The following is a 17,874-nucleotide window of genomic DNA, read 5'->3' as shown; positions in this document are numbered from 1 at the left end:
GTGTAAAGAGAAATAACCTATCTTATTTTAACCACCATATTTTTCATGGTTTCTCTTTCATGTGCTCTTTCTCTTTTTAAACAGCAGCTTAGCCTATACCCTAATTAATCAAAGTTACATATGCCACAAATAAAAGATTTTGTTATAAATTCATTTGGTTATGCCAAACCCAAATTTCCCTAGTCAAAGGAAAACAGCAAAGGAGAAAAAAGAGCGAGCCTATGGAGTGTTTGGTTATTGTATTCCTGGTAAAAGGAGTATATTTTAACCTTTTCTCAACGTGCATAAACCAAGTATCAAGTAAATTTTTATATGCTTCAGTTGAATTTCCTCTGACTGGTTATCCTATTGTGATAATATCTATTGATTGCCACAGTGAGTCATCAACCCTGTCAGCACTTTAATGAACAAAATTAGTCTATTCCATGCTGAAAAGCAATACCAGCAACTCTTGCAGATAAAAAGGGTCATAAAAACTTATTGAACAGAGACATCCTCTGACAAAGGCTCTTGATAACACCTTCCTATGATCAGCTCGCACACAATGATTGGTCAGAGTGAAATGGAGTTTGAGTATGGCATTAAACAGAATTCAGGGATGATTTCATACATCTTAAAGGCTATGAAAGAAGAAATGGATAGGCTGAACTCAGGAATCAGATATTATTCTAGTTAGTCAAGAGCAGAGAATATTTTAATTTCATGATCATTCTTGATAGTGAGTTGGTTTTCATTAGCCTAAATTCAATTATTTGTTGACATAACAATGGCTCCTAGTTGCTCTGGCTCTGTTTCTGTCCTATTTGACCAGTGACATTTAAAAATTGGGATGACTATCTTTAAACATGCAGTTGAAGGAGTTCAAAACGCACTACCCCAAAATATGGCACCCTGGAACACTGAATATTTTAAGCTGAAGGAGTTTGAGAAAATCGCCTTTTCCTACCCTTCCCCCTGAAGCAGGTCATAACACCCTCATGTGAGAGGTGCCCTTCCTACACCTGGAGGAAGAACCATCCTTCTCTCCCAGAGAGAAGGATGCTGAAAAGAATTCAAACAAACAGATCTTGCAAAGTTTTTCTCAGTTTATCGTATTTCTCCACGACTGTCCACTCTTCATTAAACCTAGCATGAAAACATTCAAGCTTAGCCAGTTCTTCAGGTCTTCACTTTCTTTTGAAGGCTCCTATGTCATGTAAAACATATTAAATAAATTTGTAAGCTTTTCTTCTGTTAATCTGTCTTTGTCAATTCAATATTCAGATCCAGCCATGGACCCTAAGAGAGTCGAAGAAAACTTCTCCCTCCCCTACAGTCTTCAAACAACTTGGATAGAAAACTTTTTCATTCATAGTACAACGTCAACATGGATTTGTGAAATGGAAGCAGATTTCACTACAATTTAAGAGTCTCCTGCTATACAATGTGAAAAAGCATGGAATTTTGGGTGAGAGCTACTGGGATTGTGCATCAAATGAGAATAATAATCTCTTCTTCACAGGGTAACTGTAAAGTATAACACACACACACACATCTACAGTTTAGTGGTTAAGAACATTGGTTCTATAGTAAGACAGGCCCAATTCTGAGGCCAGTGTGTCATTCACCTAAAGGAATGACTTTAGCCAAGTTATTCAGCTTCTCAAAGCCTTTGTTTCCTCATCTGTAAATGAGGATATTGACCCATAACAATCTTTATAAGATTAAAGTGAAAGGTCATACATTATGGTAAGTGAAATAAGCCAGTTACAAGAGGACATATACTGTATAATTCTACTTATATGGGGTACCTAAAGTAGCCAAATTCATAGAGGCACAAAGTAGAATGGTGGCTGCCAGGTGCTGGGGGTGGGGGAAAGAGGGAGTAATTATTTAATGGGCTCAGAGTTACAACTTGGGAAGATGAAAAAGCTCTGGAGATGGATGGTAATGACAATTGAACAACAATGTGAATATATTAATGTCACTGAACTATATGTTTATAGAACCAGTAAAAATAGCCAATTTTGTGTTATGTATATTTTACTACAATTTTTTAAAAAAAGAAAAAACTAAAGGTCATGAAGATTAGTTTAAAAGTACAGCATCAGGCACATTTTAAGTGCTTTACAAATGATGAGTGTGTTATAATTAATTTTGTTTATTATTTTTAAAGTGCATTTGAGTTCATCACAAATGATAAATGCTGCACGATTACAGAATTATTGATGATAGTCGTTACATTTTTTTATATGGATCCAACATATTCCTTGGGTGTCTGGAAACACCTGGTAAGAATAATGGTAATACAGAGGAGCATGCACTAATCACAAACCCTCACATACACACAAGCACACAACGCAATTTTACTAGTTTAGAACAAATGGGTTGTTCACATTCAAGAATGTTGCTAAAAGTGGCTTTTAAGTAAGACTATAAGCAATTTGCTGGTATTCATTTTTAATTATAACAGATTGATTATTCTTTTGCATCTAATTTTATTATATTGCTCTGAAAACTCTTTTTGTAAGAGAGACAAAGATAAACTTCAGCCAAGAAGTTAAACAACAAATGTGATAATTATAATTCTTATCTATTCATTAAGGGACTGAGATGGTTGTGTATAGCACATATATTGTGTGTATGTGTATATACATTATATATGGGTATATACACATACATTTATACACACTCACACGTATACATACATATAACAAAGATTGGCAGTCAGCAAGACAGAAATTTAGAGCCTTAGAAACCATATTTTCTTATCCCCTTATTTGTAAATAAGGAAATTATGTGTTAGAAGGTGAGATGATTTGATTAAGACCCCACATTAAACTGGTGGCAGAAATGTAATCAAAGCCCTTCAGACCTCATCTCATGTATCACCTTCAAATGCACCACAGCAAAGGACTTGTCTCAACCGTTCCTCTGCATGCCTCTTTTGCATGCTGTTCATGCTGCCTAAAATGCTCTCCTCAAAGTTCAGTCATCTTTGAAAAATCTTTCCTGGTTCCCCCAGAACGAATATGGTTGCCCTGCCTTCAGGCTCCTGAAGCTCCCTTTTATTATTATTATTATTATTATTTTTTTTTTTTTCTTTTTGCGGTATGCGGGCCTCTCACTGTTGTGGCCTCTCCCGTTGCGGAGCACAGGCTCCGGACGCGCAGGCCCAGCGGCCATGGCTCACGGGCCCAGCCGCTCCGCTGCATATGGGATCCTCCCAGACCGGGGCACGAACCCGTATCCCCTGCATCCGCAGGCGGACTCTCAACCACTGCGCCACCAGGGAGGCCCTGAAGCTCCCTTTTAAAACCCCAGGGCAATCATGCTGGATTATAAGTGTCTACGTGTCTGCCTTCTCCATTACACTCAGGACAACTTGAGGACACACACTGTCATCTCTGGATGCTCCCACACCTGACGCTGGACCTGTCAATAGTAGGCACTCACTGAACGTCTGTGGGATATGTGACCTAACCAACCATCCCAGGATTCTCCAAAAGGAGGCAGGAAAATTGGCATCAAGAATGCAAGTGGGAAGTTAACTTTGGAATGAAGGCAGAGCAAACCTTCTTTAAAGATAGGAGAATATCCGAGGAAGATGGAGAGGGATTTTTTTAAAGTAAAAGAGCAGAAAGCTTGAGTGTTTGTGCTAAGAGTGCTCATAGGGGGACACTGAATTTTATTGTTCTTATTTCTGTCAAGTGACCCCATATTTCCTAGGATACATTAAGTTCACATTAATTATTGACAACTTGGAACATGGCATGTTTAGTCAACCATTCTCCCTTCCTGGCATTTTGGATTGTCTCATGAGAAATAAACAATGAGAAATCACTTCAACAAATTAGCAGTGTTATATAATACACACATAGTACTATGATGATATTTATATATTTTCTGATATAAATCCCTAATCCATAAAATGTATGATTTCTGGAACTTTAAAACTTTAAAATTCCTTGAGTATCTTGCACTAGTTAGAAGCTCAAATTTGTGTTTGTTGGTAGTTTTAGCGTTTTCTGGATAGCATCCTAAAACAAACCTACCCTCAAACTAAACATACAACAGAGAAAAGTTGAAAACAAACTAAATATTCACACAATAAATTATGTTGGAAGGGGAAACCAATATAAAGGAATACCAATGTCACAGAATTGGAGTGCAGGACTACTAGCTTTCCAAAGGAGTAGTGTTTTGCTGCCACCAACAGGGCAATAGGCATTCCTTCATGTAAGTTACAAAACTAACTGAAGGCACAAAACCCATTGCAAATCCAAAAGAATGTTTACGGCTTGCTTCATTTTTCAGTTCTTTAGCCTCCTAATTTTGTAACCTGAATGACAGCTGCAGAAACTACAGTCCTAATTTCAGTCTGTCACAGATCACCATCTTCAAGCTCAGAAACAAAATTTTTTTTACCCAAGTTGGTGAATCAAAGACTAGGGAGAACTAAAATCCATTGTCTATTTTCAAGGTGTTTTGCTCTTCACTTCTTGTTTTTTAACCCTGTATGGTATTCAAATATGGTTCTGCAGGGAGAGAATCTCTGGAACATGAATTGATCCTTCTTTCCGATGTCAACAGAAAGGAAAAGGGGAATTATACTTTGAAAGGTCAAAGGAATACTTAACCAGCCAGCACAGTGCTGAATAATAACTGACTTTTTACTCTCTCAAATAAACAAGGCCCTATTTTATTTTATTTTATTTATGGGTTACATCACAGAATTCTCAGGTACTCCCTACTTTTTTAATGTTTATTGGTCATTTTTGTTTCTATTTTTAAAAATTTTTACTGAAATATAGTTTATTTACAATGTTGTGTTAGTTTCAGATATATAGAAAAGTGATTGTTATACATATATATATATAAATATATATATGTTCTTTCTTAACATTCTCTTCCATTATAGGTTATTACAAGATATTGAGTATAGTTCCCTGTGCTATACAGTAGGTCCTTGTTGGTTATCTATTTTATATATAGTAGTATATGTATTTTAATCCCAAACTCCTAATTTATCTCTCCCTCCCACTTTCCCCTTTGGTAACCATAAGTTTGTTTTCTATGTCTGTGAGTCTATCTGTTTTGTAAATAAGTTTATTTGTATCATTTTTTTAGATTCCACATATAAGTGATATATGATATTTGTCTTTCTCTGACTTCCTTCATTTAGTACCATAATCTCTAAGTCCATCCATGTTGCTGCAAAGGGCATTATTTTATTCTTTTTATGGCTGAGTAATATTCCATTGTGTATATATTATATATATATATGTCCATGTGTGTGTGTGGAGATATATATATATATATATATATATATATATATATATATACATACACACACAACATTTTCTTTATCCATTCATCTGTCGACAGACACTTAGGTTGCTTCCATGTCTTGGCTATTACAAATAGTGCTGAAATGAACATTGGGGTGCATGTATCTTTTCAAATTATGGTCTTCCCTGGATATATGAACAAGGCCCAATTTTAGAATTTTGGGGTTCTCTATTAAGACTCTTTTCCTGGTTTGAAGATACTAACAGTGGATGAGCTATGCTTTATAAATTAGGTTTTCTGGTTAAAGCAACCCTTGGTAATTCACCATGAATTAGCTGAATCACAATCCACACCTCAACCCAGGTACTTCTTTTGTCTCCATTTTAAAGGGGCTTCCCTTAATATACTCCTCAGGAACCTCAAGGCCCCACTGAGCAATTTCTACAATCCTAAAAAACGGGCATGGAGATGGAGGAGCACAGAGACCAAACAGACACTTTAGCAATTGCTAATGATGAAAATAAGGACCAGCCATTTTCTAAGTGTGACTGAATGCTTCCTCTAATTGCACATGTGTTTTCTTCTCCTTGTTCCCTCACTACCACTTTGCTTAGATAATTTAATTTTGAATGTTTGATCACAGTGTAGTAGATGCTTAGCTGCACACTGGGATCACCTGGGGAGTTTTTAAAAATAGTGATGCTTGGGTCCCACCTAGATATTCAAGTGAAATTGTTCTGTACAACTCAGAATCAGAAAATGTTTAAAGCTAACTCTAATATACAGGAGATTCTGATGTAGAGTTAAGACCGAGAATTCCTGCTCTATGTAACTCAGGAGTATCCCTACCCTTCTGGTTCCGGAACTGCCTGCATCAGATCTTGAGGGTGAGGGATGGGTGAGAGAAGACATTCAGAAATGTTCAATTTAAACAAATTCCTTGGGACTTAGGTGATTCTGGAGGACACTAATGGTTAAGAATCACTTTGAGTTATACTGCTGTAGGGACCTGCAATACTGTGACATAACTAAAATAAATTGGGACAGTCTTACTGTAGATTGGTGGGAAGATTTTTCTTTTTTGAGGGAGAAGGGAAGTGAGAAAAAGAGATTTTATTTGTTCACATGCATTAAGAGGACTGTCAGATACTACTTTAAACAACTTAAGAAAAGGGACTATGTGTCTACTGTTGTATCCATATCATTAAGCACAGGGTCTGGCTCACAATAGGTGCTCAAAAGTCATTTGCTGAATGAACAAATAAATGAACAAATGTTATTAGTATACAATGCATTTCATGTGTCCTAGGAGAGTTCTGAATAGGGAATGGAAGATGAGTTGGTAGATAGCAAGTGGAAGATTACAAAATAACAGGTTATTAAAGGTGAGAAAACAAGGAAGTCCCAAAAAGGAATGGTAGGAGGTTATTTTAGCTGTAGGAGGGGCACTAGACAAGGAAGCAGGATAGGACACACAGGGCATGGTTTATGAGAGAGCTTCCAGCCTACTGACAGCAGGGTAAACTGGAAGCTTTTGAAGAAGGCCAAAATAAGAAATATGAATGGTTATTTCTCCAACGGAATTCCAGACAGATTTCTGGAAAGAAGGTTCAGTGACATAAAAACTTGTAGTAGCAAGCTACTGATATGAGGGAAGTTTATTTGAGGAAAGAGATGTTTCAGTTAAGCATTTGGATTCTATTTGACATACAAATCAGAATCACACAAGCTGAACTGGGAAAAAAAGAAAAAAAATGTATTGTAACACAAATATATTTTCTATTTCTCATGTAATGTGAAATTATTTCTTCCTAAAAGCTGAATACTGAAGTAAACAGAGTAGGCAGGGACAAATGGAATAAGCTCTGAGAAAAAAGTTTTTTACTTAAGCAAGTAGATTACATACGCCCAGACATACACAAAGGTTCTTCTTTTAAAAATAATAAAATCAGCAAAAAAGTCAATTATATTTCAATATAGCTGGAAAAAAAAGTACTGGAGTTTCCTATAAATCTAGTCTGAATCACAGTGATGACAAACACAAAAATCACATATAAGAATACAATGAAGGTTTCGCCAGAATAAGGGGAAGAGCTTCACTACTCCTTATGCATGGCAATTTTGATCTTTAGCAAATAATTTGTTCATCACCCTAATATGGTTGAACTACTACCACATGTGGCAGAAAAAGGTGGTGATGATAGTAGTGGTAGTGGTAATCCAGAAATGGAGATCTATGGAATAAAACTTTTCTGAAAGTAAGTAAATGAGATCAAGAACAAGAGAAAGATGTAGGCTCTTTCCACTTTTATTCAACTTTGTTCTGGAGCACCGTGAGCCCTGCCCTCCCCATGCAGCAGTTGGGTCACAATTGGTCCAGGCAAGTGTCCAGAGCCCCACCCTCCCCATGCAGTAGCCTAGAGGCAACCAGCCTGGGTGGGTGTCCTGAGCCCCACCCAACCTGTGCAGAGACTGAGCCACAACCAGTACAGTAGAGCTTCCCAAGTCCCACCTTAGCACAGAAGTAATAGAGGTGCAACTGGGCTGGGTGAGCACCCTAAGCCTTGCCCCCCTTACACAGCAAATGAGTCACAACTGGTTCGGTGAGTGTTCTTAACCTTTCCCACTCCACACAGAGCTGGGACAGGTGAGGACCCTGAGTCCTGCCCTCCCTGCATAGCAGACCAGCAGAAACCAGGCTGGGCCAGGGCCCTGAGCCCTGCTCTCCCTGTGCAGCAGATGAGGCACAATTGAGCAGGTGAGCACCTGAAACTCCACCCTCCCCTCACAGCAGCCTCAGCCCTATTACAAGCAGCAGGTGCATGTAGCCCACGTGACAGATACCCATAGAGGGTCTGGTTCTGGTGGCCAGCGGAGATTGTGCTTCTTGGACACAAGGAACAGCTCCTACCAAAGACCACTCCTTCAAGACTTCAAGAGGGAGATAGGCATTTTCCCTAATACATACAGACAAACACAGAGAGACAGGCAAAATGAGGAGATGGAGGAATATGTTCCAAACCAAAGAACATGGCAAATCCCCAGAAAAAAAGACCTTAATGAAATGGAGATAAGCAATCTACCAAATAAAGAGTTCAAAATAATGATCATAACGATGCTCACTGATCTCAGGAGAAGAATAGAAGAACACAGACAGAGCTTCAACAAATATATAGAAAATATAAGAAAGAATCAAACAAAAATTATACTAAACTGAAAAATACACTAGAAGGGTTCAACAGCAGAATGGATGAAATACAAGTACAAATCAGTAAGCTGAAAGACAAAGCAATGGAAAACACCCAGACAGAGCAGCAAACTGAAAAAAGAACTTTAAAAAGTGAGGAAGGGGGCTTCCCTGGTGGCGCAGTGGTTGGGAGTCCGCCTGCCGATGCAGGGGACGTGGGTTCGTGCCCCAGTCTGGGAGGATCCCACGTGCCGTGGAGTGGCTGGGCCTGTGGGCCATGGCCGCTGGGCCTGTGCGTCCGGAGCCTGTGCTCTGTGGCGGGAGAGGCCGCAGCAGTGAGAGGCCCGTGTACCGCAAAAAAAAAAAAAAAAAAAAAAAAGTGAGGAAGGGACTTCCCTGGTGGCGCGGTGGTTAAGAATCTGTCTGCCGGGCTTCCCTGGTGGCGCAGTGGTTGAGAGTCCGCCTGCCGATGCAGGGGACATGGGTTCGTGCCCCGGTCTGGGAGGATCCCACATGCCACGGAGCGGCTGGGCCCGTGAGCCGTGGCCGCTGAACCTGCACATCCGGAGCCTGTGCTCTGCAACGGGAGAGGCCACAGCAGTGAGAGGCCCGTGTACTGCAAAAAAAAAAAAAAAAAGAATCCGCCTGCCAATGCAGGGGACATGGGTTCAAGCCCTGGTCCAGGAAGATCCCACATGCTGCAGAGCAACTAAGCCCATGCGCCACAACTACTGAGCTCTAGAGCCCAGGAACCACAACTACTAAGCCCTCATGCCACAACTACTGAAGCCTGCGCACCTAGAGCCCGTGCTCCACGACAAGAGAAGCCACCGCAATGAGAACCACGTGCACCACAACAAAGAGTAGCCCCCACTCGCCGCAACTAGAGAAAGCCTGTGCACAGCAACAAAGACCCAACACAGCCAAAAATAAATAAATAAAAAATTTTTTTTAAAAGTGAGGAAACATTAAGGGACCTCTGGGACAAGATCAAGTGAAATAACATTTACGTGATAGGGGGTCTCAAGAGGATAGGAGAAAAAGAAAAAGCCAGAAAAGTTATTTGAAGAAATGACAGGTGAAAATTTCTCTAATTTGGGGAGGGAAAAAGACATCCAGGTCCAGGAAGCCCAGAAAGTTCCAAATAGGATGAATCCAAAGAGAAACACACTGAGATACATTATAATTAAAATGGTAAAAGTTAAGGATAGAGACTCTTAAAACCAGCAAGAGAAAAGCAACTTATTACTTACAAGGGAAACCCCATAAGGCCATCAGCAGATTTTTTTCAGCAGAAACTTAACAGGCCAGAAAAGAGTGGCATGACATATTCAAAATGCTGAAAGAAAAAAACCCCTGCCAACCAAGAACTCTCTATCCAGCAAAGTTATTGTTCAGAATTTAAGGAGAGATTAAGAGTTTTCCAGATAAGCAAAAGCTAAAGGAGTTTGTCACCACTAAATTGGCCTTATAAGAAATATTTAAGGGATTTCCCTAAACTAAAAAGGAAAGGCACTAATAATGAGAACATATGAAAGTACAAATCATACCAAAAAAGGTAAACAAATACTAAAGGTAGTGGATTAATCACTTACAAAGCATATATGAAGGGTTAGACAAAATTATTAAAATTAATTAAAAATACAATTAGGGACCAGAAAAAAAAATAGAAAAGATCAATAAAACTAAAAGCTGGTTCTTTAGAAAAATAAACAAAATCAATAAACCTTCAGCCAGACTCATCAAGAAAAAAGGAGGAGGGCCCAAATAAATAAAATCAGAAATGAAAGAGTAAAAATTACTACCAATATCACAGAAGTACAAAGTTCTGTACAACGAAGTACAGAAGTACAAAGTACAAAGGATCATAAGAGAATACTATGAATAATTATACACCAACAAATCAGACAACCTACAAGAAATGGATAAATTCCTAAAAACATACAATCTTCCAAGACTGAATCATGAAGAAACAGAAAATCTGAACAGACTGATTACTAGTAATGAAATTGAACCCATAATCAAAAAACCCTCAACAAAAAAAGTCCACATCCAGAGGGTTTCACAGGTGAATTCTACCAAATATTTAAAGAAGAGTTGATACCTACTTTTCTCAAATTATTCCAAAAAACTGAAGAGGGAACTCTTTCAAACTCACTTTACGATGCCAGCATTTCCCTAATACCAAACCAGACAAAGACACTACAAAAAGGAAAATTTCAGGCTAATAACGCTGATGAACATGGATACAAAAATCCTCAACAAAATATATTGGCAGGAACTTCCCTGGTGGCGCAGTGGATAAGACTCCATGCTTCCAACGCAGGGGGCCTGGGTTCGATCCCTGGTCAGGGAACTAGATCCCACATGCATGCTGCAACTAGGAGTTCACATGCCGCAACTAAGAACCTGTGAGCTGCAACTAAGAAGCCCTCCTGCCACAACTAAGGAGCAGGTGAGCCGCAACTAAGGAGCCCTAGAGCTGCAACTAAGGACCCTGCCTGCTGCAACTAAGACCCAGTACAACTAACTAACTAAATAAATATTAGCAAACCAAATTCAACAGTACATTAAAAAAACATACACCATGATCAAGTAGGATTTATCCCAAGGATGCAAGGGTGGTTTAACACCTGCAAATCAATCAGTGCGATGTGTAACATTAACAGAATAAAGGCTGAAGGTCAATGGTATTCCAAATTGATGACTAGGGACAAAAAAAGGGGTGAGTAAAGGAAAATGAGAAGAAGCAGAGAGGGAGATAAAAAATAAGAAGCCAAAGGAGAATGTAAGAAGGAGAGAAGGAGAAGAAGAGGGAGGGGGAGGGGAGGGAGAGGGAAAGGAGGAGGAGGAGAAAGAGGAGAAGCTTTACATGTAATAATAGCACCTGCATGCATGTAGTACTTACTAAGTTACAGGCACCAATCATATATTAACTCATTAAACTCTAACAACAATCCTATGTGATAGGTTTTACTAATATCCCCATTTTAAAGATGGGTAAACTGTTAAGTTCCCTAAGATCACTGGATAAACTGTCAGAGATGGGATTTGACCTCAGGAGGAAGAGGAGGAGGAGGAGAAAAGGAAGTGCTATGTCATGCTGCTTTGATAACTGGTGAGACATCAAGTTAGATAAAAATGGAAAGATTGTTCATTGCAGCTCTATTCACAATAGCCCGGAGCTGGAAACAACCTAAGTGTCCATCATCGGATGAATGGATAAAGAAGATGTGGCACATATATACAATGGAATATTACTCAGCCATAAAAAGAAACGAAACTGAGCTATTTGTAATGAGGTGGATAGACCTAGAGTCTGTCATCCAGAGTGAAGTAAGTCAGAAAGAGAAAGACAAATACCGTATGATAACACATATATACGGAATTAAAAAAAAAATGTCATGAAGAACCTAGGGGTAAAACGGGAATAAAGACACAGACCCACTTGAGAATGGACTTGAGGATATGGGGAGGGGGAAGGGTAAACTGTGACAAAGCGAAAGAGAGGCATGGACATATATACACTACCAAACGTAAGGTAGATAGATAGTGGGAAGCAGCCGCAGAGCACAGGGAGATCAGCTCGGTGCTTTGTGACCGCCTGGAGGGGTGGGATGGGGAGGGTGGGAGGGAGGGAGATGCATGAGGGAAGGGATGTGGGAACAGATGTATATGTATGACTGATTCACTTTGTTATAAAGCAGAAACTAAAAAAAAAAAAAAAAGTGGAAAGATGTCTACTAAATTTCATTAGTGACGACCAAAAATGCTTCAATGAATGATAAGGAAACACACCATAGCGGAGAGGGTTGAAAAGCCAAAAACATCAAAGATATATACTTAAGAAGTTTCATGTAATACATAAAGCCGCTCCAAGCTAAGGCTCATTCTTCTAAAATTTAGCCAGGATCAGCTGACTTCCTTAAAAAAACTAGATGTTTCTAAACAAAAGAACATAACATTGGAGTCTTCAAAACTGTCTGAGGAGTTTCATTTGTTTACAATGAAACAAATTATCATTAATAATTACTTTTTAAGCTGCTTTGTTTTAAAACTTGCTTTCAGGGTCCATAAAAGTGCATATTTAGAAATATTGTTTTTTCAAGAGTATGGTTGCTAACAGAAAGCAATTTTGCAATATGCATCAAAAATTAAAATGTGATTATAGTTTGACCTAGCAATTACATTCCTAGGAATTTATCCTAAAGATATTATTAGATAAGTATGCAAAGATAGACGTTTAAGGATGTTTGTTACAGTTTTGTTTAACAGGAAACTCTGGAAACAACTTTAATGTCCATAAAAATTAAATATAAAATGGTTAAATAAATTATGATACATCAGAAAAATAAGCAGCCATTTAAAAGGCTAAGCAAGTTCTATGTGTAATAATAGCACCTGGGTGCACTGCAGTGCTTACTAAGTTACAGGCACCAACTGTATATTAACTCATTAAACCTGAACAACGACCTTATGGGATAGGTATTACTAACCTCCCCATTTTAAAGATGGAGAAACTGTAATTTACCTAAGATCACCGGATAAATTGTGTGAGATGGGATTTAAACTCAACCAGTCTGGCTCCAGCATCCATGCTTTTAACCACTACATGTGTGTAGTGACAAGGAAAGATATGCATAATATATTATTAAATGAAAAACAGTCTTGTTCAACAGCATTTTTTTAAAGAAAATAAATATGTTCATCCTTTCACATTGTTCTTCTAGATTTACCCACTACCTCCCCATCTTCTTATCTGTAACCCTCAAAGCCATATTAAAACATATTTGTTTATACATACACTTATGTGTATATGTAGGTAGGTAATGCATGCTTACATATTCAATAGACTAAAGCATGGGAGAAAGATTTTATACCCAATTTTTATTATGGTTACCTCTGGGGTAGGGTTATGAATGGACTTTTCTCTTTTTCTACTGGAGTATAGCTGATTTACAATGTTGCATTAGTTTCAGGTGTACAGCAAAGTGAATCAGTTGTACATATACATATATCTACTCTTTTTTTTAAATTCCTTTCCCTTATAGGTTATTACAGAATATTGAGTAGAGTTCCCTGTGCTATATGGTAGGTCCTTATTAGTTATCTATTTTATATATAGTAGTGTGTGTATGTCAATCCCAGCACATGTAAGACAAAAAATGAGCTTGGGGGTGGGGGAGAGAAAAACATTCTGTCATTTACTTCTTAATCATTGTTGGAAAGCAAAGAGCCTATTCTGATTGGAAATTTTCTCTGCCAACATGAAGTGGCTAAGATTAATTCTGACTGATCATCTCCAATCTATTATAATGTACTAAGCTATGACTACTGAATGTTTCATATAATAAGTGAACTAGATTTTTAGGAATATATCCAACCTACCTAGTGGACACTGCCAACATCCTAAATGATTTAATGATGCTACCTACTAGAGCGAATCATTCTTTTAGCTCAATAGCTTTCTAGCTGCCTGGTAGACTGTTTCTAACCCAAAAGGAAGTAGCTCCCATTCAGCAAGTAGGTGTCTGTAAACCATACTGAGCAATAGAGACATTTACCTATGTTTATGCTGTTTAAAATGATAAATTCAGCTTTGCCTTTTCTAAGCCAAAAGATTTTAGGCCATCTGGGGCCTTGGCTCCCTCAATAATCAACTGAGGAAGAGAATTAGATAGTTTTCTCTAACACAGTTCATGATTCTCCTACAAATAACACATTTGATGTGTGCTAATGAGATAACCTACGTTAACACTTAGCGCAAAGTAAGTGCTCAAGTAATGTTATTTCCCTTTCTGGTTTCCCTCATCACAAGAAATACAGAGAAATCTAAAGTCCCTCTGCAGCTATACTGCAAATTAGTTAGGCTGGGTTCATAAGCACTTTGAACTATCCCTAATTGTGTTATTCTGATATAAACAAGTTTATATTCTTTTATCTGATAGATTAGAAGCTGAAAGTTAGTCACTGTCAAATGTGTTTGGAGTATTCTTTTTCTAGGTGGGGCAATCAGATCAATTAAGTACACTTCAGTGCAGCCTATATATGTACTGTCTCTATGTGAGGTCAGCTCCAGGATTCAAACAAGGAAGAGAGATAAATATAAACCTATAGAAATGGGAAAGCTCTCCTTTTTATTTTCTCTAACTAGACTTTCTCCAAGATGATATTAGATGAGTATCCATGCATTGCTAGGAAGATACAAAAGCCTTTCTGCCCAGTGGCCAGAGAATGTCCCCTGCACAGGCCATGTCTGGGTTAACATGGCCATAAATAAATGAAAACAATACAATCAAGCCCCCAAAACCTGTCAACCAGGGGGATAATTTATCAGATGAATAAATTATTAGGCTGACATGGAGTACAGGTCTGATATCCAGAGGCAAAGTCCTGGGTTACCCGCAAAAGACAGATTAAGCACGGGCTAAGAGCACTAGTAAAGAAAGGTCATTAAAAATGAGAAAAGGCATTTTGGGAAAGATGTAATATCTGAAACAAAAAAATTAGACATGATAGGAAAAATCAAAATTTTGTTGGACTTCCTTATACTTACTTTATGGTTTAATATTGTTTTTAGTCTTAATTACATAATACTTTCACTGCTTAGGCAGTCTAAAAGTCCTATTCCAGCCCTCTGCAGAAAGCATCTTTTGGTTTTGATTTGTTTTAATGACAAGAAAAAAAAATGAGGTGGAGATCCATGATTTCATGGAAAGATATACACAAAGACGCTTGTTACTTTATTGAAAATATTTAAAATATTTTCCTTAACTTCTAAAGCAACTTTGTCATATGAACTGTTCATATCTAAACTCAAAATGATTTAATGAAAAGTTCGAAGTACAGTTTACAAACTTCATAAAAAACAAATGCTTAACAGAATAAGAGATGAGGCGCAGCAGCCCACATTTTGAGTTGCATAGGGCCTATATTATGTGATGCCTTTGTTTTGAATCAAGGCATTTAATGGTTAAGCATGGAACCTCTCCTAAAATATCAAGAGCTTCTCTGAAGATTCAGATTGTTACCTTTTGGGAAATCTGGAAGAAAAAATTGGAAGAATCTAGTAACAAATTCTGAATTACTATGTCAATATAATGGTAATCACAATAATAACAGCTACCATTTATTAGGCGATACAATTTTCCAGACATTACGTTAAGAGAGTTTTATGTATCATGTCATTTAGCAATCCTATAAGTTAGTTTTCATTATTATCTCAAAATTCAGGGTCTGAGTAATTTGCCCAAAGTCATACTAGAGCTGATATTAGAACCAAATCTGTCTGAGTCCGGTGCCTGCAATTTTAACCATTACATTTTACTGGGAAAAGGGTGTACTTGTATCTTTTTATAAACAAGGCAATTATCACCTTCAATAACAGAACTTCATCTTCAACTGAAGGACAAAACCCAACCAGGTTATTTTCATCAACTCTGCAGCAACTGTCTTGCTGTTTCCACACTTTTAAAACTGTACTGATATGTTGATATAAAATCCAACAAGGTAATTATAATTGAATTCTAACATGTCTTATAAATTTCTAGCTATCAGCAAATTGAAATGTAGCAGTTTCTTTTTTAGTCAGTGTATTAGAGAAGCTTTCTAATAATTCAATTATATGTTTAGGTACCTTTAGGGGTGCTATTATGATAAGTGTTTTAAGAAGAAAGCTGGCATTATTTTGACAGAAAACATGTCTTTTTCTCATATCATACAACTTGAATGAAAGGAAATATTTTTATCTTACTGGAAAAAGTTCTGTGATAGCAAGAGTAAATGGATTTTAAGAAAACCGAACTTGAAATAAACAACAACAAAAAAGGATGGGGGAAGGAGAGAGGATCAGAGTTCCTCAGAGAAGTCATTTTTTTTCTTGCTTTCAAGAATCTAGAATGAGGCAAAGGCTGTAAATTGAATGATGCCCAGTTCCAAGGGCAGAGAGGTAAGACAGTTTGGTAACTTAAACATAGAAACAGACTTACCTTTAGGAGAGCCAAGGCTACATGAAAGATTATGTTCAAACCCTGAAACAGGAAAAGAGAGTCAAAATCAGTACTGTCACATCTACCACTGTTTGATTAAGGATCTTCCCAAGACTTCTGTATAGCATTGATAAAATCTGTTTTCATTTTCACATACAATAATAATTAAACATGAGATTTCTAAAGGTATTTTTTCTTCTCTGAGAGGCTTATTATAAATTTTAGGTGCTATTTAATTAATGCTCACATAAAATTATTGTTTTTACAACAAATTGGCTCAGGGCTTGCAAAAGTCAAGTTCCTTGATCAAAATGGCAGTGACACCGAAGTCTAAAATTATTAATTGAAATTTTTAAGTCTTATCTGTGTGATGTGGTTAAACTGACAGTGGCAAACAAAACAAAACAAAGAAAAATAGTGTTGCTGATAACTGGGACAGATTCTATGAGGGGAATTGTAAAGCATCACACTGGATTTCCACTACTGTTCTTATTGCTTTGCTGTTTTTTTTAGTGCTTGCTTTCAAGTAGTATGTGTACAACTAGAGGTGGTAATTAGGAGCTATTTGCTAGACTCCCTTGTCCCTTTTTTCCTGAAAACCAGAGCAACATTTCTTCATGAATAAAGAAATTAAATAGTTTGTTAAGAAGCCATACTGGGGCTGAATTTTGACTCTGAGTTCAGCCCAATGACTCTGAAGAAATGTTGAGATATTAAAGTCAAGAGACAGGAATCTCAAACGCTCAAGATGACAGAGTCAGAAACAAAGTTGCCACAGAATACGCAGTTTCCTTGTCATGCAAGTCATCATACATGAGAAGAAAGACCTTTCAAATCTGTGCTGACATCTCCCATAAGTCCAGGGCCTATTTGATGTGCCCTCTTCAGCTTGGTCACAAATATAATCTATCTACCTTCTAGATATAGAGTTGTACCAGGTGTGTTATACAAAGAACCTTTAATAAACCATCCTTTTACTGTCTCCAAAATCAGAAGAATTAGGACTAGGTAATTGATGCTGAAAACTCGGCTTCTGTGCACCAGTGTCGAATTGAATCTCGGAGACAGAGTTTTTGGTGAAGTAGAAAACAATAGTCTTTTTGCTTTGCCAGGCAAAAGGGGACGCAGCGGGCTCCTGCCCTGAAAAACTGTGTGTCCCAACTGGGAGGATTTGGTGAGTTTTACAGCAATAGTTCAGGGTGGGGTTGTTGATAAGATTAGGGTGTGTGCAAGGTCTACACTCCTTTAATCTGGTCTCAGGTAATCTCTTGATGGGCTTCTCTGGTTTCTTTAATCTGGCCTCAGGTGGCCTTCTCTGGTGCTCCTCCCTCATCTCTGAATCCTCTCCCTTCTCTGATTAGCAACTGTTGGAATTTGCCCTTTGGGACTCAGGAAGGTCACGTTCCCTGCAAACAAGGAACATGGGAC

General features: G+C 37.9%; 1 protein-coding gene across 3 annotated transcripts in view; it reads right to left on the bottom strand.

The window, feature by feature from the left end:
- Positions 1-17,874, bottom strand: part of RABGAP1L (RAB GTPase activating protein 1 like) — a 700,878-nt gene that overhangs the window by 171,586 nt on the left and 511,418 nt on the right. For all 3 annotated transcript variants that reach the window (XM_081224264.1, XM_081224266.1, XM_081224265.1), the window contains exon 18: positions 16,447-16,488. In XM_081224264.1, the coding sequence (XP_081080390.1) occupies positions 16,447-16,488 (42 nt within the window). The remainder of the gene's footprint in view (positions 1-16,446; positions 16,489-17,874) is intronic.

The sequence above is a fragment of the Mesoplodon bidens genome, assembly GCF_964165515.1.
Source record: "Mesoplodon bidens genome assembly, chromosome: 2".
NCBI lineage: Eukaryota > Metazoa > Chordata > Mammalia > Artiodactyla > Ziphiidae > Mesoplodon > Mesoplodon bidens.
The sequence above is the reverse complement of the archived record's forward strand: the minus strand, read 5'-3'. Positions and strand labels throughout refer to the sequence as shown.